General features: G+C 59.9%; 1 protein-coding gene across 2 annotated transcripts; it reads left to right on the top strand.

Moving 5' to 3' along the window:
- Positions 1-1,643: 1,643 nt before the first annotated feature.
- On the top strand, positions 1,644-22,011 carry LOC142003523 (guanylate-binding protein 1-like). Of its 2 annotated transcripts, none has more exons than XM_074980545.1 (17): positions 1,644-1,698; positions 2,634-2,815; positions 3,785-3,888; positions 6,190-6,302; positions 6,476-6,663; positions 6,913-7,131; positions 7,955-8,040; positions 12,556-12,862; positions 13,485-13,612; positions 13,817-13,926; positions 14,129-14,331; positions 17,618-17,851; positions 19,867-20,147; positions 20,359-20,571; positions 20,952-21,054; positions 21,356-21,549; positions 21,692-22,011. In XM_074980545.1, the coding sequence occupies exons 2-17, from the start codon at positions 2,641-2,643 to the stop codon at positions 21,815-21,817; spliced, it is 2,784 nt and encodes a 927-aa protein (XP_074836646.1). In that variant the 5' UTR covers positions 1,644-1,698; positions 2,634-2,640; the 3' UTR covers positions 21,818-22,011. The 2 variants fall into 2 exon arrangements, with proteins under 2 accessions (XP_074836646.1, XP_074836648.1); XM_074980547.1 differs by having other exon boundaries at positions 1,667-1,698; positions 2,628-2,815.
- Positions 22,012-22,965: the final 954 nt, after the last annotated feature.

The following is a 22,965-nucleotide window of genomic DNA, read 5'->3' on the forward strand; positions in this document are numbered from 1 at the left end:
TATGTGTGGTGAAAGGGAGAGATTGGCTAGTTCAGAAGTGTTAATATCAGTTGTTACAAGGAACTGCCTGACGGCTACTTGGCAGACCCTCTGTCTCTTTGATGAAACAAAAAAGCAGGCCAGTAGCACTTTGAAGACGGACCAAATAATTTATTAGGTGACGAGCTTCGTGGGACAGACCCACTTCTTCAGATCGTCAGTGGGTCTATCCCATGAAAGCTCATTGCCTAATAAATCATTTTGTTAGTCTTTAAAGTGCTACTGGCCTGATTTTTTGTTTTGATAGTGTATAGACTGGCACGGCTCCCTCTCTGTTACTTTTTGAAGAAATATCTCCATTGTAACTGGCATTAATTACCTACCAATGGCCAATCCACTTGGAACCTCGCCCTGTGTCCCTCCCTGCCGTGTCTAAGTACAGCCTGCAGGTGCCTCTGCTCTCTGCAAGCTCCCGCCTGGCGTCCACTGGCCAGAGCTGTGTGGCTGTTAAGTTATGCCAGTTCGCCAAGTGTCCCAGTTACCAAACAGCCGTTACACAAGTGTTTAATGTGGCTAGATTTTAAAAAGCAGCAGTAGCTGGTGCCCAAACTGTGCTGCTGGGAGGTGTCTGAAGGCAAGCGGCCCCCTCCAATGCTCCTGATCGTGTTTTCCAGGCATGTGCAGAATAAATTTTGTTCTGTCCACCGTCCCACACCCACAGGCGCACCACCACTGCAAACACCTGGCGTCATCTGGCAGCGGCGGTGGGCACTCTGCCAATGAGCTGCACAGCACCTGAACCGCTCCTGGGCATCCGCCCCAGTGCTCAGCCTCGAGGGAACGCCGCCCCCACCCTCCCTAGCTGAGACCCCGCACTGCCACCCCGCTCCTTCCAACGCCCGGACCAGAGGCCGGTTTGGCTGAAAAGTAATGAGACTAATAAAATTCACCTTTGTGCCAGGCCAGCAGGCTGGGCTCATCCCACAACGAATTCAGCCTGAGCTGTGGTTTGAGCACTGGCCTGCGACACCCGGGGCGTGAGAGCAACCCTGGGGGGCCCCCTCAGGGTCTGGGGCAAATAGAAGGAAAAAAAAAAAGAGGCTGATGCTCGGCCCTGCCAAGAGGGGACTGGACTCGTGTGTGCGTGTGACAAAGAGACGGGCTCCGGAGGCGGGGGGCCGCCAGGGGGAGACGGGCTCCGGAGGCGGGGGGCCGCCAGGGGGAGACGGGCTCCCGGCCCCGAGTGAGGCGGGGACTGGCCGGCGGGACGAGGCTTGAGTGCACCGGTAGCTTTCAGAGCGAACCGGCAGCTGCGCGGGAGGCCGGTGTGGAGCTGAGGGGCAATAAAACTACCCCCCGTCTGGCCCCCCCGGGCTGTACGCGCCCAGCGGGGGGGCCACACCCCGGGGACTGTTACCCCCTTTGGTCTCTGCGTGCGGGACAGCAAACCCCCCCCCCCCGCGGCTGCCAGCGCCCCCCTCCGCTCCTGCCCCCCCACTTGGCCGCACCCCGCGGGGCTCTGACCCCCAGTGTGGTTGGTTTCTTCCCCCGCCCGCCAGGGAGAGAACCCAGGAGTCCGGCCCCGCCCCGCCCCGCCCCGCCCCGCCCCGGCTGCGGGTGTCTTTGCCGGCGGCTCTTCCTTTCACTTCCCAGCGAGCCGCGGAGAGACGCTGCCCTGGCTTGGGCTTCTCCCGGCGTCTGCCCGAGCGCCCGGCCCCGGTGAGAGACCCCTGCGCCCCGGGGACCAGCCCTGCCCGGGAGAGAACCCAGGAGTCCTGGCAGCGCCCCGTGCCCCCGGCCCCGCCTCTGACCACGAGACCGCGCTCCGCTCCCGGGGCGCAGAGAGAACCCAGGCGTCCTGGCCCCCCGGGCTCGCTGGTGCAGGGAGCGGAGGAAGCGGCAGGAGGGAAAGGGAATGTGAAAGTGAAAGCCCCGAGCGCTGCCCGCCCCTGCCCGGCGCTGGGCTCTCTCCGCAGCACTGGGAGGGCGGGAGGACCAGTGGTGAGAGCGGGGGGGGGCTGGGCGCAGGGGGTCCCCCCAGGGCCGGTGGGCAGAGGTCCCCGGAGTCCTGTGCCCGCAGCCCGGGGCTCTCCCAGGTGCAAATGAGGGGTCTGTGCCCCAGGCGCGGGGCCAGCAGCGAGGCGGACGAGGGGCTGTGGCCTGGGAAGAGCCGGAGGTCAAAGCGGAGATGAGCGTGTGGGCCCCTCCTGACCTCAGAGTGTCGGTTCTCTGGCAGCTCGGGGAGGGGAGAGCGGCCTAGCGGTTACAGCCAGGGGCTGCCAGCGGGACTCCCGGGTTCTCTGCCAGTGGAGGCTGCGGGGAGAGAGCAGGGGGCTGGAATTTGTCCCCAGCCCTGTGGCTGCCTCCTGTGAGCTTGGCCCGGTCCCTGGCGTGGCTGTTTCCCCTCTGTGAGCAGGGCCAGGCAGCTCCTGGGGAGGGGCCGTGAGGCTGGAGAGCGGGTCCCTGCCACACCTCTCCTTGTGCTGGCTGGGGTGGGCCTGGCACTGGTGGTACCAGGCAGCCAATCACGCTGCAGTACCAGCCTCTCCTTCCCCAGCGTGGGTTGGGGCTGGGGCTGTGGGGCCAGGCCGTGGCACCGGGGATCCAAGCTGTGGCCTCTCATGTAACACTGTCCTCTCTCCCCCGAGTGCCAGAAGAGCCATGAAGCCCCTCTGCCTGGTAGAGCCAGTGCCCGTCTCTGGCGCTCTGCGGGTGAACCCCACCGCCTTGGATGTGCTGCAAAGCCTCAGCTGCCCTCTTCATGTCCTGGCCATCTTCGGGCCCTGCGGCACAGGGAAATCCTTCCTCATGGACCGGCTGGCAGGGGACGGGGAAGGTGAAGGGCCCCCCATTGTTCCCTCTGCCACCCCTGTGGTCCAACCCCTCCTGCGTGTCCCCTGCCGCTCCGCCTGGGCTTGCTCCCATTCCTCCTCCCCGCACTGCTGAGAGCTGAGCTTGTGGGACTCCTGAGAAAGGAGCTGGGATGGGGCGTCCTGGCAGGAAACCCAAATGTGACTGAAGCAGCTCTCCAGAGTCGGGGGGGATCCTTGGCACAGATGGGGGCTGCCAGAGGGGTCCGGCCTGCCCCAGAGGGCTGGGCAGGGGAGGGGAGCATGGGGCAGGCGTGTAGGACACAGCTGCCAGAGGGGGGAACTGGCAGCACCTAGGCTGGCCTCCTGGCTCCCCTTGTGGAGGTCGTCAGCTGCAGAAGTCAGAGCAGAGCCTGAGGAGCTGCCCTGGAAAAGAGGGGAGCCCCAGCAGGGAGGGGGCAGGTGAGGGGGAGCCAGGTGAGAGCCCCGGTGGGATGAGGAAGCCGGGCTGGGAACGAGGGCTCGGTTGTGACTGATGTGGGGGGCTCGTTCTCATCCTGCGGGCGCATCTCCATGGCTGAGGGCGGCTCTCTGGGCACTGGGCCGGGATGTCAGGAGTCAGGTGGGGCGGTCACAGGGGTCCTGCTGGCCTGGGAATTGGAGCTTTGTGGCTCACTCGGGCCCCCGGCAGCACTGGTCTCGCTTTATGGGGTCCTACTGCAGTGCCGGGGTGCTCTGGCCACCATGCCGGGGCTCTTCCTGGCGGCTCTGCCGGCACCTCCCCGACTCTCTTCTCCTCCCCCGGCTGGCACCTCCCCAACCCCTCCTACCCTGCCTCTGTACCAGCACATCCCCTGACTCCCAGGGCTCCCCTCACCCCTGCTGCCTGGGTCTCCCTTTATTTCCCTGCCCCCCCAGCCTTCCCTCCCCCACCCACCTGGGCCTCTCCAACTCCCCTCCCCCACCCCAGTCAGCACCCCTCGCTCTCCCCACAGGCTTCCCCCGCTCCCCAGGGATCTGGCTGTGGTGCCTGCCCCACCCGACTCAGCCTGACCACACCCTGGTGCTGCTGGACACGGAGGGGTTCCAGGAGCAAGAGGTAAGGGGCTCTAGTGGTGAGTGTGGGGGTGGGGAGTGTGTGCGGCTGGGAGCCAGGACACCTGGGTTCTCTGCCTGGCTGTGGGAGGGGAGTAGGGTGTAGTGGTTAGAGGGTGAGGGTGGCGGCTGGGATCCAGGGTTTTCTTTGAGCGCTTGCTCATGTGGGGCCCTCAGGTGGCTCTGGCAGACCCTGTCCTGCACCCCTCTCTCCACATGGACCAGCCAGAGGTGTGCAGGGCCTGTTCTCCTGCCTGCCAGGCTCACTGGTGGGAGTGGCGCCCCGTGGGAGGGACCAGCCGGTTCCCACCACCTCTGCCCCCAAAAGGCCAGAAACCCTGATGTACTTGGCAGAAAACGTACTCAACGCCCTGCTGGCAGTACCAGGCGGTGAGCCGGCCGGCTCTGCTGGGCCAAACGGTTCCAGCCTCTGGGACGGCCACTGGCAGTTCCCGGCTCCCTTCTGGGGTCAGGCTCAGGAGCTCGGGACCGGGTAGAGGACGGGACAGCAGCAGCCAGTGGTGAATGTGGTCACCTCGGCGGTGTCCGCACGACGTGGCTCCTGGCTCAGCGCCAGGCCTTTCACAGGAGATGCCAGCCTCGGCTCAGGAGCTCCCCTGGCACCGCTGGGCCCTTCTCCAATCAAACGGACGTCGGGCACCACGGGCCAGGCCCAAACGCCGCCCTTCGCCCACTGGCCAGGTGTACCTGCGATCACCAGGAAACCATTCCAGCCTCAGCCCCCGTCAGGCGTGGCCAGCCCAGCAGGGACCTGGCAGGAGATAGGACATCGGGCGTAGCCAACGGTGCCCTTTCTCCCCTCGACTGCCAGCCCAGCTCGCGCCCGCTGAGCACCTGGGGGCCACACCCAGCGTTCCGGGCTGCGCCCGAGAGACACGTCCCTGTCAGTGGCTGGGTCCCACCCATCCATTGCTCAGCCTCTTGTCCCTGCCGCTCGGCCTGGCCATGTTACCTGGAACCCCTGGGTCCCGGGTATAATAGCTCAGGGCTACTTGCTGCAGTTTGTGGAGACTTCTCCTTCCCCCGCTCAGCGACCCTCCTGGGTCAGGCGCTAGACCAAGCTCCTGCACTGGGGGGCCCTGGAGGTGGCTCCCAAGGCCGTGGAGAGAAGAGGATTCTACGCCCAAACCTCTCCAACCCCGGAGGCCACGGGGGCCTCAGACCTCTCCGGCACCGGGGGGCTCGACAGGCCTCTCAAGAAGTTGAAGCTGCACACGGTCTCCCTGGCCTTTGTGGGCCCCGCCCTGGATCCGGGGTCCTGGAGCGCTGCTCCCGACTTGCAGGCGCCTTCTGTAGCTCCACGTTCCCAGGACGCAGACGGCTCCGGCATGTCACAGCGCTACCCCGGGCCTGTCCTCAGCCTCAGGCTGCTCACACAGCGCGAGCTGCTGGGGTGGCTTACGGGAGACGTCGGGGTGTCCAGATCTGCTGTACCTCAGTGCTGGCTCCTCCAGGGCCGGTCTGGGCCGGGGCAGAGCAGCGACCCTCTGGTCTGCTCCGCCTGCTGCAGCTTGAGCCTGGGAATAAGCACAGAGCAGAGCCGTCAGTCCGGGCCTGAGAGCTCCCAGGGCAGTTCTGGTTCCCCGCGAAGCAGGGCCCTCCTCCCAGTCGCCTGCTGCCAGCCACGGCCGCTCTTTGGCCCTGGGAGGAGGCGTCGGTCACCGAGTCCCTCGCTTGCCTGGGGCTGTGGGCCACACGGCAGGAGCACATGTGCTCAGCCCTCCCGGCTTCGTCCGCGGCCCTGCAGACCTGGCCGGCAATGGTCTGCATTCCCAGCAGGCGTCCCCCGCCCGGCGGTCGCAGGGCCAGCCGGCGCTTTCCTCCCCTTTGTGTTGTTACTCACCAGTCTTGGACGTGTCAGATGTGGGCTGGGAGCCCCCGGTGAGCTCAGCAGCCCCGGCCTGTGCATAGCACAACCGGCCCCTGGGATCAATGTCAGGGAGCCCCAGGCGGTGCACCTGCAGCCGGGTGTTTTTACCCCACCTCAGCTGCCAGACTGCCTGGGTTCTCTCCCTGTCACCGGGGGCGGGGGGGTAGTGGGGTGCATGGTTGGGGACTGGGAGCCAGGCTGCCTGGGTTCTCTCCCTGTTACTGGGGGGGTAGTGGGGTGCATGGTTGGGGGCTGGGAGCCAGGCTGCCTGGGTTCTGGCCATGTCACTGTGGGGTAGTGGGGTGCATGGTTGGGGGCTGGGAGCCAGGCTGCCTGGGTTCTGCCCATGTCACTGGGTGGTAGTGGGGTGCAGTGGTTAGGCCGCTGCTCACGTGCCTCTCGGTGCTGTTGCAGGCTGATGAGACAAAGCTCTCCCAACTCTTCGTCCTCAACGTGCTGCTCAGCAGCGTCTTTGTCTATAACACCCGGGGTGAGGACAACCCCCAGAGACAGCTCGACCGCCTGACGTATCCTTCCCAGCACAGCCCTGCCCTGGAGGGGACAGGCCCCCTGCCCCATTCCCTGGACCGTGAGCCCTGGAACCTGAACCAGAGGGCAAAGGATCCAGGCCCCAATGCCCCCCAGCGTGGGTTGGTTTCCGAGGCTCGGCCTGTCTTTTCCTTCACGGCATTCCCTGCAGGTACGTGAGGGCTCTGCCCCAGATGGTACGAGTGCTGGATGAGTGCTCCTGGGAGAACAGCTTCCTCCTGAGCGGCGTGCTGCCCGACTTCGTGTGGTGCCTGCGGGACGTGGCACCTGACCCCTGCCTGGATGAGATGCTGGAAGCTGCAGGCCATGAGCTGGATTCAGCACTCAGCTCGCCGCAAGGTGCATTGTCTTTGTATAAAAAGTCTTCATGCTCCACCCCAGAGGTGGCTGCATCTGCATGCTGGATGAAGGGTGTGTGTAGAAACAGCCCATGCATGCCACCCCAGAGGTGGCTGCATCTACCCACTGGGCAAGGGGTCCTTCTAGAACAGTCCTCATGGCCATCCCAAGGCAGCCACATCTCTGTTCCCAGCATCCCAGGCTGTTCAGTGTGAGCGCAGGTTTACCCACCCCCTTTTCTCTGACCAGACTCGGAGGACTCTCCATCAAGCTGCATACAGAGGTTATTCCCCCACCGGAAGCTCTTCCGTTTCTGCTCCCCCCAAGCAGCTGGTGGGCGCGGCAAGCCACTGTCTCCTGCCGAGCAGCTGCATCCTACGTTCCTGGAGCAGCTGGGGCGTTTCAAGGACTATGCCCTGAGCCGGCGCCCTAAGGCCGTGGTGGGGAACCGAGCGGCTAGTGGGGAGGGTAAGTCTCTGGCCGGGCGGGTGGGCAGCCTGTGCAGTGTCTGTGCAGCACCTAGCGCGGTGGGGCTGGGGATGTGATCATGACGTAGCAGCAGTAATGCCGGGGGAATCACAGGCCCCGGGTTGCTGTGGGGCTCAATGGTCGGTGACAAGCGCAGATTCGGCAGCAGAGACGTTCCCCTGAGCTCCTGTTGCTTTCTCCATGTCGTGGGAGAGGGGAAGCCCCCAGACTCCCCTGCAGGGCAGAAGCCTGGCTTCTCGCAGCAAGGCGACTTGGCGCTCCGAGGTGAAAAGAACAAAAGCCAAACCCTGTCCCCAGAGCTTTGGGCCCTTGGTCGGGGGGCCGGCAGGGTTTGGGCTTCTCCGTTGGCTGGAAGTTTTTGAGCTGCTTCACTCTAGGGTTTGACTCAAAACAGCGTTGTTTGGAATTGCAGAGACCCAAAGCCCCTCAACCCCTCTGGTCTGGCCCCATCCTCAGGCTCGGAAGTCACAAGCCTCAGTTGCCGCAAGCCAGGCGCTCAGCTGCCATAACAGTAATGATCCCTGGCACTTCTCTAGTCCTTCCCAGCCATCCACTTCCAAGGGGTCAGCACCATGGACCCCTTTGTAGGACAGGGGAAACTAAGGCACAAAGCAGGCCCCCCCTCCCGACTTGCCCGCACTCCTCCAGCCCCAGTGCAGAACTTGGACCAGAACCCAGGATTCATAGCTTACCCTGCAGGGGCAGCACAGCCCTCAGGACCTGAGCCAGGCTGGGATGGAGGGATGGACTAGATGGGAACCCCCCCGCCCACACTTAATCCTGGTCTGTCCCCTCTCTCCAGTCCTGGCTGGTTTCCTAGAGTGCGTTGTGGACCTGCTGTCCCGGGATGAGCCCATTCTCCTGAGTGAGATCTGCGGTGCCCTGCAGGTGAGGGAGGGGCTGGCGGATGCTGATGGGAGGTGGATCAGTGCAGCAGATAGGAGGTGGCACCAGGGGTGTCGAGGGGCTCATGGGGGTGGGTCCCCTGGGATCCATGCAATGGGCAGCGGGTGGCACTGGGGGATGCAGAGGGACTACGGGGGGGAGGGTTCCCATGGGATCTGTGTGGTGGATGGGGACTGGGCACGGGTGGTAGGGAGAGGGGGTTACCTGGGGGCAGGTTGAGGGTCCCATGGGATCCATGTGGGAAGTCCTAGGTGGGCACTGGCGGGGGACTCACCTGGGGGCAGGTTGAGGGGCATAGAATCCTAGAACACTAGGACTGGAAAGGGCCTCGAGAGGTCATCGAGTCCAGCCCCCTGCCCTCATGGCAGGACCAAGCACCATTTACCATCCCTGGTAGGTGTCTGTCTAACCTGCTCTTAAATATCTTCCACAATGGAGATTCCTCCCCAGGAAATTTATTCCACTGTTTGACCCCTGACAGTTAGGAACATTTTCCTAATGTCCAACCTGAACCTCCCCTGCTGCAGTTTAAGCCCATTGCCTCTTGTTCTGTCCTCAGAGGCCAAGGAGAACAATTTTTCTCCCTCCTCTTTGTAACCCTGTTTTAGGTGCTTGAAAACCAGTATCTTGTCCCCTCTCAGTCTTCCCTTTTCTAAACTAAACAAGCCCAGTTCTTTCAGTCGTCCCTCATGGCTCCTGTTCTCTCGATCTTTCTTCATTCTTGTTGCTCTTCTCTGGACCTTCTCCAGTTTCTCCACATCTTTCTTGAAGTGCGGTGCCCGGAACTGGACACAATACTCCAGCTGAGGCCTAACGAGGGCAGAGCAGAGTGGAAAAATGACTTCTCGTGTCTTGCTCTCAACACTCCTGTGACTGCAGCCCAGAATCATGTTTGCTTTTTTTGCAACAGCGTCACACTGTTGACTCATATTTAGCTTGTTGTCCACTCTGACCCCTAAATCCCTTTCCACAGGGCTCTTTCCTAGACAGTCACTTCCCACTGTGTATGTATGAAGCTGATTTTATCTTCCCGAGTGCAGTACTTTGCATTTGTCCTGATTAAACTTAATCCTATTTACCTGAATCCATTTCTCCAGTTTGTCCAGATGTTTTTGAGTTGTGACTGTCGTCAGAGTTGCCACCAGCGTGGTGCTCTGCTCTCTCCAATGTTGGTATCACTCGGCTGCGTGCATGTGTTCCCTCTGTGCGCTGCCCCAGCTCTGCAGATAGCCGACACAGCAGACCCGAAGAGAACCCCCAATGACCACAGAGTCTAGTAAGGTGCGAAGGCGCATCGGCCAGGTTTATTGCCGTATTGGATACAATAGTAGTTCCCTGTAGATTTCTTAGTCTAAGTCAGGGCATACTACAAATATGCACCCACGGTCAATGGACTCGGCTCAGTCAGTGGTGGGACTTTCCACTGCCCCCTTGGCCGGACCCAGACCACATCCCAGGATTACATTCTTACACACAGGTACAAACAACTTACACATCACTCCTGACGTATTGAGGTACAACCCTTCTACGTAGTCAGGTGCCGCCTCCCCCTTTGTACATGTTGGTTTGAACAAAACAACTCTATCCGTCATATTACCCTTTTGCCCCTGTCATTGGGATGGATTGGCCTATTCTTTCTTATCTGTGGGATGTTCTGGGGTAGGGAGTTCTGGTACCATGTACCTACTTCACTATGCTGGGTAGATATGTTTATGCACCAGCAACCCTCTTCTTTCCAGCTTCTGTGAGCAATGCATCCCTTTAGCTCACAGCTGCACTTTGCCTTCTGTTAGCAAAGTCTTGACCATTACTTTGGTTCAGGCCTAAGGCCTCATACTGGGCCTGTACTTACTACATTCCCCCACTTTTTGTCTTTTTATGGGGAGGATGTTTACCCATCGCCCCGGAAAAGCGTAATGTATGGACTAAAGATAACCCAGTGAGCTAAACACTGTTGTGTGGTTATCTTAAGTTACCATCCATACACTCGTGCCCCATCTGTCTTTTTAGTCTGCACATTCCCTTGTACGACTATTAGGCAGATTTTATTATCCAATTATTTTTTAGTCCCTTATGGTGGGCCTGGGAATGTTAGGACCAGGACCTTGAGTTCGTGGGGAGGGGGTGTGTCATGCACCTATTTGTTGTCCTACTGAGGGCTTCGTGGGGATATAGAGACTATCCCAAAGATACAAATGTGTGTTATGGAATAAATGTGCATATGGGATATACAGGATGTAGGTTTTATCACTTTGTGATATACTAATGTAGGTTATGGATATATATGGAGTGTAGGTCTTATAACTTCTCACTCCATGTGATGACTGTTTGGGTGTCCCACAGCAGTGTTGATTGCCATTTCCATTCCTTTGTTTACTCGACTTTGTAACTTAGCTTTCTTGGTCTGACGGATCATGTAGCAGCACATTCCTATCAACACAACAACAGTTAGTGCCTGGATCCCCATTAGGAATACGCGTAGAGTGCGGACCACTGGATGTAAAGTCACATCCTCTGGAATCGCCCACCAGGGTGTTTCCACCTCTTGGTGCACCACATCAATTTCACTTATCTGCTGTTGAATCAATTGGGCTATTGGTATTAGGGATTCCTTAGTTCTTGCAACCAAGTCATGTATATCTAGCTGTAAGAACTTCACAGAGGGAAACAGGTCAATTAACAAGCTTTGCAAGCGTTCACGTGGGATGATCATTTTACTGACAGTATTACCCTTTCTTGTTGGCCAAAAGGCAGGGGCTCCTGTTTGAATGGTGCTTGTCACAGGTACACAGTATGAGGCCTTAGGCCTGAACCAAAGTAATGGTCAAGACTTTGCTAACAGAAAGCAAAGTGCAGCTGTGAGGTAAAGGAATGCATTACTTTGGTTCAGGCCTAAGGCCTCATACTGGGCCTGTGCTTACTACAGTGACCCTGTCCTTCAAAGCAGTTGTAACCCCTCCCAACTTGGTAAAAACTGCAGACTTACTAAGTGTACGCTATGCCAGTATCTAAATCGTTAATGAAGATACTGAATAGAACCGGTCCCAAAATAGATCCCTGCGGAACCCCACTTGTTATGCCCTTCCAGCGTGATTGGGAACGATTAATAACCACTCTCTGAGAACGCGTTAGTTTGTATTTTCAGAAACAACAAGAAGTCCTGTGGCACCTTATAGTCTGAGAATGGTTATCCAGCTAGTTATGCACCCACCTTATAGTAGCTGCATCTAAGTTTTATTTGCCTAGTTTATTGATAAGAAGATCATGCAAGACCGTGTCAAATGTCTTACTAAAGTCTAGGTATACCACATCCACCACTTCTCCCTTATCCACATGATCTGTTATCCTGTCAAAGAGAGCTCTCAGATTGGTCTGGCATGATTTGTTCTTCACAAATCCATGCTGGCTGTTACCTATCACCTTATTTTCTCCCAGATGTTTGCAGATGAATTCCTTAATTACGTGCTCCATTATCTTTCCTGGAACAGAAGTCCAACTGGTCTGTAGTTTCCTGGGTTGTTCCTTTTTCCCTTTTTATAGATGGGCACCATATTTGCCCTTTTGTGGTCTTCTGGAATCTCCCCGGACTTCCAGAGCTTTTCAAAGATGATAGTGAAAGGTTCCCGTACCTTCTGTATCTTGGGGTATTCTAGGATGCATTTCATCAGGCCCTGGTGACTTGCAGACATCCAGTTCTTCTAAGTAATTTTTGACTTGTTTTTTTTATTTTATCCTCTAAACCTACCCCCTTCCCGCTAGCATCCTCCATGTAAGGCATTCCTGCATCAGACTTCTTGATGAAGACTGAAACAAAGAAGTCATTAAGCACCTCTGCCATCTCCAAGTTTCCTGCTATTGTTTCTCCCTCCTCACTGAGTAATGTCCCTGCCCTGTCCTTGGTCTTCCTCTTGCTTCTAAAATATTTACAGAATGTCTTCTTGTTACCCTTTATGCCTCTAGCTAATTTGAGCTTGTTTTTTGCCTTGGCCTTTCTGCTCTTGCCCCTGCCTACATGTATTGTTCGCTTATCGTCATCTTAACACACCCGTCTCCTAGAACTGGAAGGGACCTTGGGAGGTCATCTAGTCCAGTCCCCTGCCCCCTTGGCAGGACCAAGCACCATCCCTATTATCTATTTGCCCCAATCCCTAAAAGCCCTAGAGGATCCGTGCAGTGGGTGGGAGGGGGGCAGTGGGGGAGGGGCTCACCTGGGGCAGGTGGAGGGCCCCGGGGTCCATGTGGGGGGTGGGAGGCGGCAGTGGGGGAGGGGCTCACCTGGGGCAGGTGGAGGGCCCCGGGGTCCATGTGGGGGGTGGGAGGCGGCAGTGGGGGAGGGGCTCACCTGGGGCAGGTGGAGGGCCCCGGGGGTCCATGCGGGGGGTGGGAGGAGGTAGTGGGGGAAGGGCTCACCTGGGGCAGGTGGAGGGCCCCGGGGGTCCATGCGGGGGGGTGGGAGGGGGGACAGGCTCCGCTTAGCAGAGGGGTTTTTGCTTCCAGCCGGAAGGCAGCGATTGCTCCCCGCGGCACCCGCCAGACCCTGCTGGGGGTGCCCCACCCAGCCAGGATGCACCCAGCGCTGCCCAGCCCCCGCTGCCAGAGCCCCAGGTGGGTGCGGGGCCAGGAGCCAGGGACGAGCCCGTGTGCTTGGTTGAGAACCACCCGGGCAGGGAGCTGCAGCTGAACCCGAGCGCCCTGGCCCTGCTGCAGAGCATCCGCCAGCCCGTGGTGGTGGTGGCCATCGCCGGGTTGTACCGCACCGGCAAGTCCTTCCTCATGAACCAGCTGGCCGGCCAGGCCCGGAGAGGTGGGGGGTCGCTCTGCCCAGCTGGGGGTGGGGTAGATGTGGGGCTGAGCTGGGCAGGGGAGGGGGAGGGGGACAGTGGGGGTGGAAAGGCCTGTGGGGTTAGCCAGGGCCGGGAGGAGGGTTGACAGGGCAGCGGCAGCTGATCGGTCCCACCGGCCCCTGTGACCCCAGCTCTGGGAGGGCAGTGGGGTCCAGTGGTTAGAGCAGGAGGGGCTGGGCCAAGACCTAAGCTCCCTGTAAGAGCCACCTCCTAAAGACGGGCCTAGTTGCTCAGAGCCCCTGCCCGGCTGCCCTGCTGGGGCAGGGCACCTTTCCCCACCCGCCCCGATGCTGCTGTGGGCAGAGAGAATGGGGGAGTCCTGGGGCAAACTGCACCCCAAGCCCCTCCCCTCTGCCCCTCCCCCCGGCACTGCCTCAGAGATGCACCCCCCACTCCAACCCTCTACCACAGCCCTGAGACCCCTCCCACACTCCCAGAGCTGGGCGTGGCCAGGACTCCTGGGTTCTCTCCGGACACTGGGAGGGCAGTAGGGCCGAGTGTTTTAGTGGGGGCGGGGAAGGGGCCAGGACTCCTGGGTTCCTTTTTGCTGTGTCTGTCCCATCTCTGCCCCTCTCCCCGCAGGGTTCTCGCTGGGCGCCACCATCCAGTCGCACACCAAGGGCATCTGGATATGGTGCCTGCCCCACCCCTGCCAGGCCGGCCACACCCTGGTGCTGCTGGACACCGAGGGGCTGGGGGACGTGGAGAAGGTGAGCCAGGAAGGGGGGCTAGGTCTGGGGAGAACTTGGGGGACCAAGGATGGTGGATGTGGGGAGGGCTCTGGGTGGGGAGACTGGGGACCCAGGGTCGGCACAGGTCCGTCTCCCCTGCCCGAAGCCCCACGATCCTCCCCCTGCCCGGGTGCTCTGCTATGTTCTCTGACTTTGACACCCATCAATTCCCACCCTCTGCAGGGCAATGCCAAGAATGATGCCTGGATCTTCGTGCTGGCCGTGCTGCTCAGCAGCACCCTGGTCTACAACAGCCTGGGCACCATCGACCAGTACGCCCTGGAGAAGCTGCAGTATCCTGCCCCTGCTGGGAGGGACCCAGGAGTTCGGGAGGTGGAGGAAGCTGGGATTCCCCTCCCATAACCAGAGAGCGAGGGTCTGGGATGGGGCCAGTAGCCAGGGCCGTCACTGGGTCCTGTCCCTGGGGAAGTGTGGTCAGGGCTGGGGGCGCTGGGCTCGGGGACACCCCATCTCCTGTTCCTCAGCTGGCCCCAGTTACGTGACGGAGCTGACGGAGCGCATCAGGGTGAAGGCGGCAGGTGAGGGCGGCCAGAAGAAGGGGGAGGATTCAGCCGAGTTTGTGCGGTTCTTCCCGGCCTTCGTGTGGGCCGTGCGGGATTTCTCGCTGCAGCTGATTGTGGACGGGCGGGAGATCACCGAGGACGAGTACCTGGAGAACGCCCTGAAACGCAGACAAGGTGCCAAGCGTGGGCAGGGACTGGTCCGCATGGGCCCGCGGGAGGGTCCGATCTGGTGGGCGGGGGAGGGGGCTACCAGTCTGGCTGGGCCCAGGACTCTGGTCAGGGCAGCTGGGAGGTGCTGTTACCAGATTAGCCCGTTGTGCTCAAGTCTGAGGGCTGCCCTTGTGCGGGAGGGTGGGTGTTTCTGTCAGTGCGCGGCTGGGCACTTGTGTTCTCACTGGAGCTTTAGTTCTCCCCTCTGCCCCTTCCCTCCCAGTGGAGCCGGCCTGTGGGACCTCATTCCCCACCCCAGACTCTGACGAACACACACCCCTCCCCCCAGCACGTCCGAGGGGGGCGGTTAATCCGCACTCAAAAGCTGCCCCCTTAGATGGCCCTGGATTCTGCAGGCTGGTTGCACAGCAGTGCCAAGCTGCGACGCTTGGGTGCCCTGGGGCTCAGACAAACAGCACCTTAAGCTGCCACCTCGTATGCCCCAGACTGAGCACCTCCCTACCACCACTTTCACATCACAACCGTTCTGCCAGGAACCCCTGGATGAGCACAGCCCCTGGCTTTCCAAAGCACAGGCCAGGGGTCAGCAAATCTGGCGCCAGGAGGGCCCCCGGGGCGTCTACACACGTTTTTTTCCCCCAAAGAATCTCCTGATCTGGGAGACGAAGAGGATCACCGAGAAGTGCCGTGCTCTAGGGAAAGATCGCATGTTGTGTGTAGACGCGCCGGGGAAATTTTCATGAGATCCCCAGCTTTTTCAAAAGACTCACTAGTGTAGACGTAGCCCTTAAGGAGTGTTGCTGCAGAGATGGGGAAGCCAAAGCCACACCCCTAAGGGGGTTGACGGGGAAGAGAGAAAACAAAACGAAAGCAGCCAGCTCAACCCCCAGAGTTACTGATTTCCAGGTTGTGACCCTGGGGGAACTTGAAGCTTGAGCTGATGGGGGTTCCCAGGGGGTGACGACAGCTGGGGGTCCAGAATGCTGGCGCCAGGCAGAGCAGCGCCCCCCACGCCACCAGGGAGGCGAAGGTGAAATCCCAACGGAACTGGTGCCAAGCTGAGATCCAGGCACCAGAACCCCTCCTGTGGCCGGGAGTGAGGGTTTCTGCAGGGAAACAGCAGCGGCTCTGGAGGCAGCCCTAGATGTGGTAAAGGGGTGAACGGCGGGTTCCGGGGCGTGTTCTCAAGTTGTTCTGTTCAGGCTGCGCAGCAGGAACTGCTCGTCCCTGGCTCTGGGCAGGTCTCCTTTGGGGGAGCTCAGAATGGCATTAGGCAGTTCCAGTGTTCTGGTTAATGGCAGAAGATCTATGGCTAATATTGGTCTAACAAAACAACCCGCGGTCCTGTAGCACGTAGGACAGCAGGCGAGGGGGCACAGCTGGGAGGAGGGGAGCGAATTGCTGAGGGCCCTGCCTGAGATGGCTGGGAATGCCGAAGCTGGGGAGCTGCTGTGTAACGCGGGAGGGAGCTGGTGTCTCTGTTCAGAGCGAGCCTCAACGTATCGAATTTGAGCATAAACTGCCGTTCACGTGTTTCCCTTTGTATTCTGCTGTTAAAGTCTCTTTCCTGTAAGGTGCAGATTCTCAGGTCTGTAACAGCACGGCCCAGTGCACTGCCATGCTCCCTGACAGCTTTATGTGTCTTCAGGTTCCTAATGTCTGCTCTGTGCCCATTCATTCTTTGGCAAAGTGATCACAGAATCCCAGAGCTGGAAGGGACCTCAGGAGGTTATCTAGTCTCCAGCTCCCTGCTTCAAGCAGGTTCAACTCCAACTAAGTCATCCCAAGCAGGACCTTGTCAAGATGGGACTTAAAAACTTCTAGGGATGGAGATTCCACCACCTTTCTAGGCAACACATTCCAGGGCTTCACCACCCGCCTGGGAAAGCAGTTTTTCCTAATATCCAACCTACACCTCCCCCTCTGTAACTTCAGAACATTGCTCCTTGTTCTGCCATCTGACACCAGCGAGAACAATTTCTCACCCTTCTCTTTAGAGCTCCCCTTCAGTAAGTTGAAGGCTGCTATTAAATCACCCCTCAGTCTTCTCTTCTTTAAACTAAACAAGCCCAAATCCCTCAGCCTCTCCTCATAGGTCTTGTGCTCCAGCCCCTTAATCATTTTTGTTGTCCTCCACTGAACCTGCTACAGGAAATCCACATCCTTTTTGTACTGGGGGGCCCAAAACTGGACACGATATTCCAGATGTGGCCTCACGAGTGCCGAATCGAGGGGAATAACCACTTCTCTAGATTTGCTCAAAATGTTCCTCCTAATGCGCCCTAGTATGCCGTTAGCCTTCTTGGCGACAAGGGCACACTGGTTACTCATATCCAGCCTTTCATCCACCATAACCCCTAGGTCCCTTTCCGCTGTACTGCTGCTGAGCCCGTCGGTCGCCAGCCTATAACAATGCTTGGGATTCTTCCGCCTCCGGTGCAGGACTCTACACTTCTCCTTGTTGGACTGCATCAGATTTGTTTTGGGCCAGTCCTCCAATTTATTCAGGTCCCTCTGGATTCTCTCTCTACCCTCCAACATCTTTACCTCTCCCCCTAGTTTTGTGTCATCCGCAAAATTGTCCAGTCTGTCCGATATCCATAGCAGAGGGGCATTGCTGGCACATGATGGCGTAGATAACATTGACTGAGGTGCAGGAGGATGAGCCCCTAATGCTGTAATTAACGTGGTTCGGTCCAGCAATGGTGTCTCCGGAATAAATCTGTGGACCAAGTTGTCAGCGGGGTTTGTTGGGAGGAAAAGTTCCAGGCTGAGTATCGCTGTGGTGTGGCCTGTGGATGCTGGTGAGAATTTCCTGAGGGTAGGTGGTGTCTGCAGGAGAGAACAGAGCCCCTCGGAGCGCAGCGTCATGTTCCGCTAGAGGTCGTAAGTTGTTGACAATGCACTGGAGGGGTTTGTGCTGGCGGCTCTAGGTGATGTCCCAGCACCAAGGCAGGTGAGGCTCAGAGTGTCTCCTCACCCGTCACCCTTGCTGGCAGGGGGTCGGTGTGCCTGCCCCTCCTTTCCATTCCCTTGGTGCAAGCAGAGGCGGGGCAGGGCGGGGTGGGGATGGGGAAAGGCGGGGCCACTTCCCTGAGTACTAGGCCCGTGTCTCCCACGTACGCAGAGCTGGGGGGTGGCAGTGCTGAGGGTACCAGCCTGGCTGGGCTCAGGAGTAGGATCAGGGCAGTGTGGGGGAGGGCTCAGGGGTGTGATCGGGGCAGTGCGGGGAGGAAGGAGGTACCAGGCAGGCTGGACTCTGGGCTCTGACCCTGGTTGTCTCTCATAGGCCAGCCCGAGAAGCTGGATTTGCCCAAGAAGTTCCTGCGCCAATACTTCCCTTCCCGCAAGTGCTTCGTGTTTGACCGCCCGGCCCTGGCTTGCGACCTGTCCCGGCTGGAGGAGCTCCCCGAGGCAGCACTGAGCCCCAAGTTCCTGGAGCAGGCGCGTCTCTTCTGCAGCTACATCCACCGGCACGCGGGCCCCAAAACCCTCCCGGGTGGCCATGTGGTGACAGGCACCTGTGAGTGGGGGTTGGGGCGCCCTGGGGGTGGGGAGGATCAGGGTGTGGCCCTGGCGGGAGGACGAGTGGCGGGCAGCCCTGGAAGTGGGAATTGGAGTGTGACTCTCTTGGGCAGGGGACGGGGCAGGTCTCGGGGGTGTCCTGGGGGCAGGGAATGGAGACAGGAGTGTTACGGGGTCGCCCTCCTCTCAGGAAGCCACTGAACCTGCCTGTTCCACCAGCCATGCTCCAAACCAGCCCCCCACACCCGGCTGAGCTCCGCTCTGCCTGGCAGACTCGCATGTGCAGCCCATCCCCGCCGGGGTGCAAACCCCAAACTGTGCTGTCTGTGCTGTGCAGAGATTCGAACAGCGCCAGCACCCTGAAATTCACACCCCCCCCCCCCCGCCCCTGCAACCTGCCTGGCTCTCAGCCACCCATTAGGGACGTCACATGCTGGTTCCGAGAGAGACAAATAAGTCGTTCCCCACAAACAGACAAAAGTGGATTCCTGAGCGACTAAACCAACCAGCAGAGCAGTGATTGCGCAGCCTCAGTGTCGTTCGGAGGAGCTGCCGTGTTCTCGAACTCAGTCTGTCCTGGCTTGCAGCTTAGCACGCCAGGTCTTCTTTCCCCAGGCCAGGCACCAGCTAGCTGGGCTTCAGTCCGTCCTTCCCCAGCACAGGCACCAGCTAGCTGGGCTTCAGTCCGTCCTTCCCCAGCACAGGCACCAGCTAGCTGGGCTTCAGTCCGTCCTTCCCCAGCACAGGCACCAGCTAGCTGGGCTTCAGTCTGTCCTTCCCCAGGCCAGGCACCAGCTAGCTGGGCTTCAGTCCGTCCTTCCCCAGGCCAGGCCCAGGGTTTTGCAGCAGTCAGCTGGGGCGGGGCGTCAGTGACAGCGAGTTGCTTCCCTCCCTGGGAAAGGTGTTGCAGATGGCGAGATCCTTTGATCCCCATCGCCCCGAATGGGAACCAGGGTTGCCAACCCCCAGAAATTTCTTTTATGGAGGAAACAGGAAAAATTTACAGACAGACAAATCTTTACAGATGTCATTTTTACACTGTGTTATGACAACGTAAATGGCCAAAAGTGACGAGTAATCATCATTGCTACATCACGAGAACAATAAGCTATTTAACCCCCTTTCACTGTCAGTCCTGTTGCCAGTGTGCTGATGCTAACTCGACAGGAGAATGCGGATAATAACATCATGTGGATCATGTGATTCACGTTACAACACCTCAACCACTGAGCTAAATAAACAGCTAAAATGTCCAGTTGCTGCCGCCCCGCAGGACAGTGGCTGAAGCAGCACAGGAGAAATTTAATTGCTACAGAAGAATTGCTGGATTTGAAATTTTATTGCACTTTTATGAAATTTACAGACACCTACATTTTTTTATGGATGTGTCAAATTTCGGCCAATTTTTTACAGGCTGTCCATGAATTTACGAATGGTTGGTGATCCTCTGGGAACGTGCTAGTTGTCCCAGGCAGAGCCCAGTGCCAAGTGACAGGCTCACATGCCCCTGCAGTGTCAGAGCAGCCAGGAGTCCGGGTTAGCAGCAGCCCAGGAAGGAAGCGGGGAGGTCAGGATCCTTTTGTCATGTGCCAGCCCGGCCCAGCCCAGCCCATCCTGGCTGTGTGCGCTAAGGCACAGCTGTGACAGACACCACATTGCCGCCCAGCTGCAGGAATGAACATACCTGCAAACAGAGTCCTGTGCAGTGCATCGTCCCTTCCCAACCAGTGTCCTGCAAACCCATCCTCGCTGTGCCGGAAGCAAATGGAACGACATCCTGAGCAGAACCTGGGGTGCAGAGCACAGGTGCCTCTGGGAGGGTCGGGGGGAACACATCCCAGGCTCTGCTGTGTGGGCGCTGCAGAGCCAGGGCAGGGAGCAGCTGGCCAGCTGGAGGGGTTTAAGCCAGTACAGGAAGGTGCCTGCCCCTCCGGCCGCGCTGGGGAGTCTGGTGGTGACCCTGCCCCTCCGGCCACGCTGGGGAGCCTGGCGGTGACCCTGCCCCTCCTGCAGTGCTGGGCAGCCTGGCGGTGACCTACGTGGATGCCATTCGCAGCGGGGCAGTGCCCTGCATGGAGAACGCGGTGCTGGCCCTGGCACAGATTGAGAACTCGGCGGCGGTGGGCGAGGCGCTGGCGGCCTACGAGGAGCTGCTGGGGCAGCGGGCGGCGCTGCCCACGGAGAGTGTGCCGGAGCTGCTGGAGCTGCACGCCCTGTGCGAGCAGGAGGCGCTGCGGGTGTTCATGGCCCGTGTCTTCAAGGATGATGAGCAGCGATACCAGTGGCAGCTGAAGGTACCGGGCCCCTGTGCTAGGATCACCAGTCTCCTGTCCCAGCCTGGAATGATGCACGGGGCAATGCAGCGTGGGGCCTTGAGGGGTGCTGGCCCCAGTGTGGGCACTGCTGGCTCCGTGGGGCAGGGTGTGGGGCACAGGACCTTTCCCTTTCCATGGGGGCTGCGCTGCTGGCTCTGTGGGACACCGGCTGCCATCTCCTCTCTCGCAGGACAAGCTGGATTTGAAGCGCTCTGAGCTCTGCGGGCGGAACGAGCTGGCGTCCTCGGACCGATGCAGGGCTGTGCTCATGGAGCTGGCAGAGGACCTGGAGGAGCGGCTCCAGCAGGGGAGCTACTCGGTGCCTGGAGGCTACCAGCGCCTCCTGGATGACCAGCAGGCCGTGGTGGAGAGATACCAGCTGGTGCCAGGGAAGGGGGTAATGGTGAGTTGGCTCGATAGCATCGACGGGGGCTGGGAGCCCTGGGGTCTGGCCCTGGCTGTGAAAGAAGGGGAGAGGGGTCTGCTGGTTACAGCACTGGGAGGAGGGGGAGTTGGCAGCCAGGACTCCTGGGTCCTGTCTCCAGCTGTGGCTCTGGATCCCTTGATTTATTGGGGGCGGAAGGAGGGATATTCCAGGGCAAAGGGAGGGGCTGAGGGCCCCTCTGTTGGGGGGTGCGAGGGACAGGACGAGGGGCTGGGGGCCCCTCTGTTGGGGGGTGCGAGGGACGGAACGAGGGGCTGGGGGCCCCTCTGTTGGGGGGTGCGAGGGACGGGGTGAGGGGCTGGGGGCCCGTCTCACCCCTTTCTCCCTTGTGGCCCCAGGCAGCCGAGGAGCTGCAGCAGTTTCTGAAGTCCAAGGAGACGATGGCCCAGACCATCCTGCAGACGGACAAGAGCCTCTCGGACAGACAGAGGGAGATTGAAGGTGACTCCAGAGAGGGGCCTGTAGCCCTGTGACCGCTGTGGCCTGTGGGTCTGGTGATCCCTGGGCCAGAGACTCACCCCTCCTCCACACACCGTGGCCCCAGCGACCTTTGACCCTTGTGGCCCCATAGCTCCTGCAACTCCTGGGCCCCACAGATGCCCGGGCTCTGCAGGGTGGTGACTCTTCATCCTCACAGCCCCACCTGGGTCCCAGAGACCCAGCGCCCCATGGATGCAGGGACCCCAGGCCAGGGCTCTGCACCCCCAGGACCCCATGATCCTGACCAAGTGTCCTCCCCCAGTGGAGCGGGCGCAGGCCGAGGCGGCTCAGCGGGAGGCCCGGCTGCTCCAGGAGACGCAGGCCAGGGCGGAGCAGCAGCGGCAGGACCAGGAGCGCAGCCACGAGGATCACGTCCAGCAGCTGATGGCCAAGATGGAGGAGGAGAGGAGGCAGCTGGTGGCTGAGCAGACGGGAGCGTTTGCCCTGAAGCAGCAGGTACCTGCTGTGGGCCCCTGGGGAGCTGGGACTGGGCCGCCCAGCGTGAGTGCGGGGGCTGGGAGCCGGACTCCTGGGTTCTCTCCCAGCCGTGGACCCCCTCGGCCCCGTTCCTGGCGCTAACCCGTGGCTCTGTCCCCAGGAGCAGGAGCGGCTGCAGCGTGAGGGGTTCCACAGTGAGGTGCAGCAGTTAAAGCAGCAGCTGCAGAGTCTGAGAGAGGAGATGAACCGGCCCCGGCCCTGGCCCTCCATCTGCGTCGTCTGCTGAAAACGGGAACGGCTGGGGGGACAGGGCTGGGCTGCCTCCCCTCCCTCTGCCCTGGGACGTGGGGCGCTGGCCAGAGTCCACCACCAGGGCGGTGGGACATTTGGGGGCGGAGGGGTTCTGAATTGGCACTGACACTTGTTGTTGGCAAGTATCAGAGGGGTAGCCGTGTTAGTCTGGATCTGTAGAGCAACGAAGGGTCCTGTGGCACCTTATAGACTAACAGAAAAGTTTAGAGCATGAGCTTTCGTGAGTTAACTCACTTCTTCAGATGCTGGACCAGCATCTGAAGAAGTGAGTTAACTCACGAAAGCTCATGCTCTAAACTTTTCTGTTAGTCTATAAGGTGCCACAGGACCCTTCGTTGCTCTACTTGTTGTTGGGTGTCCCTTCGGTACAGGACGGTGTGTTATTGTAGGGTCTCCCGTAAACACCAGAGCTGCTGCTTGCTAGGGAGCCTTACTGTGGGGGCTGTGACAAAGGGCTGCCTGTAAAAGGTTAAACCCAGAGCGAGGGGGTTCTCTGCTGGCGAGCAGCCGGGGAGCTAAGGGCGAGAGAGAGCTGCCGAGATGTGTTACTCCTCTGCAGGGCTGGATGATCCCAGCACGACTCACACCCCGAGCTGGACGTGGGGCAGAAATGTCTCCTGGGGTGGGATCAGGTTCGTTTAGTTCAGGTTTGGTGCAGGAGGTGGGAGGCCGGCTGGCGAACCCCCCCCCCGCCCAGCTCCCCTAGGCGGTAACTTCTGCACTGACTCCCAGGGGAGGAATTCCCTGAGCTTCTCGCCGCCTTCGCGAGTTGCTGTGTGAGCCTAGCGGCCGGGGCCTATAGAAAGGTGTCAGCTGGTGTCAAGAACGTCCATTGGGCTCGTGTGAGAACTCACCACACAGGCGCTCCTATTACCACTGCACATTGACCCTGCGCCTGGGGGCCTAGGGAGTGAAATCCTCACACCGCCCGTTTGGTCACATCCCCCTCACCCATCAGCCTCCGACAGAAGCAGGACGGAGGGGGTCCCCACGCATTGGCCCTTGGCTCTGGGACGGGAGTGGGGCCTAGTGGTGAGGCAGGGATGCAGGGTGCCTGGTTCTGAGCCCCGCATGCTGTGTACCTATGGGCTAGCCACGGTGAAGGTCTGTGCCTCAGTTTCC

This window comes from Carettochelys insculpta, chromosome 30, assembly GCF_033958435.1.
Source record: "Carettochelys insculpta isolate YL-2023 chromosome 30, ASM3395843v1, whole genome shotgun sequence".
NCBI lineage: Eukaryota > Metazoa > Chordata > Testudines > Carettochelyidae > Carettochelys > Carettochelys insculpta.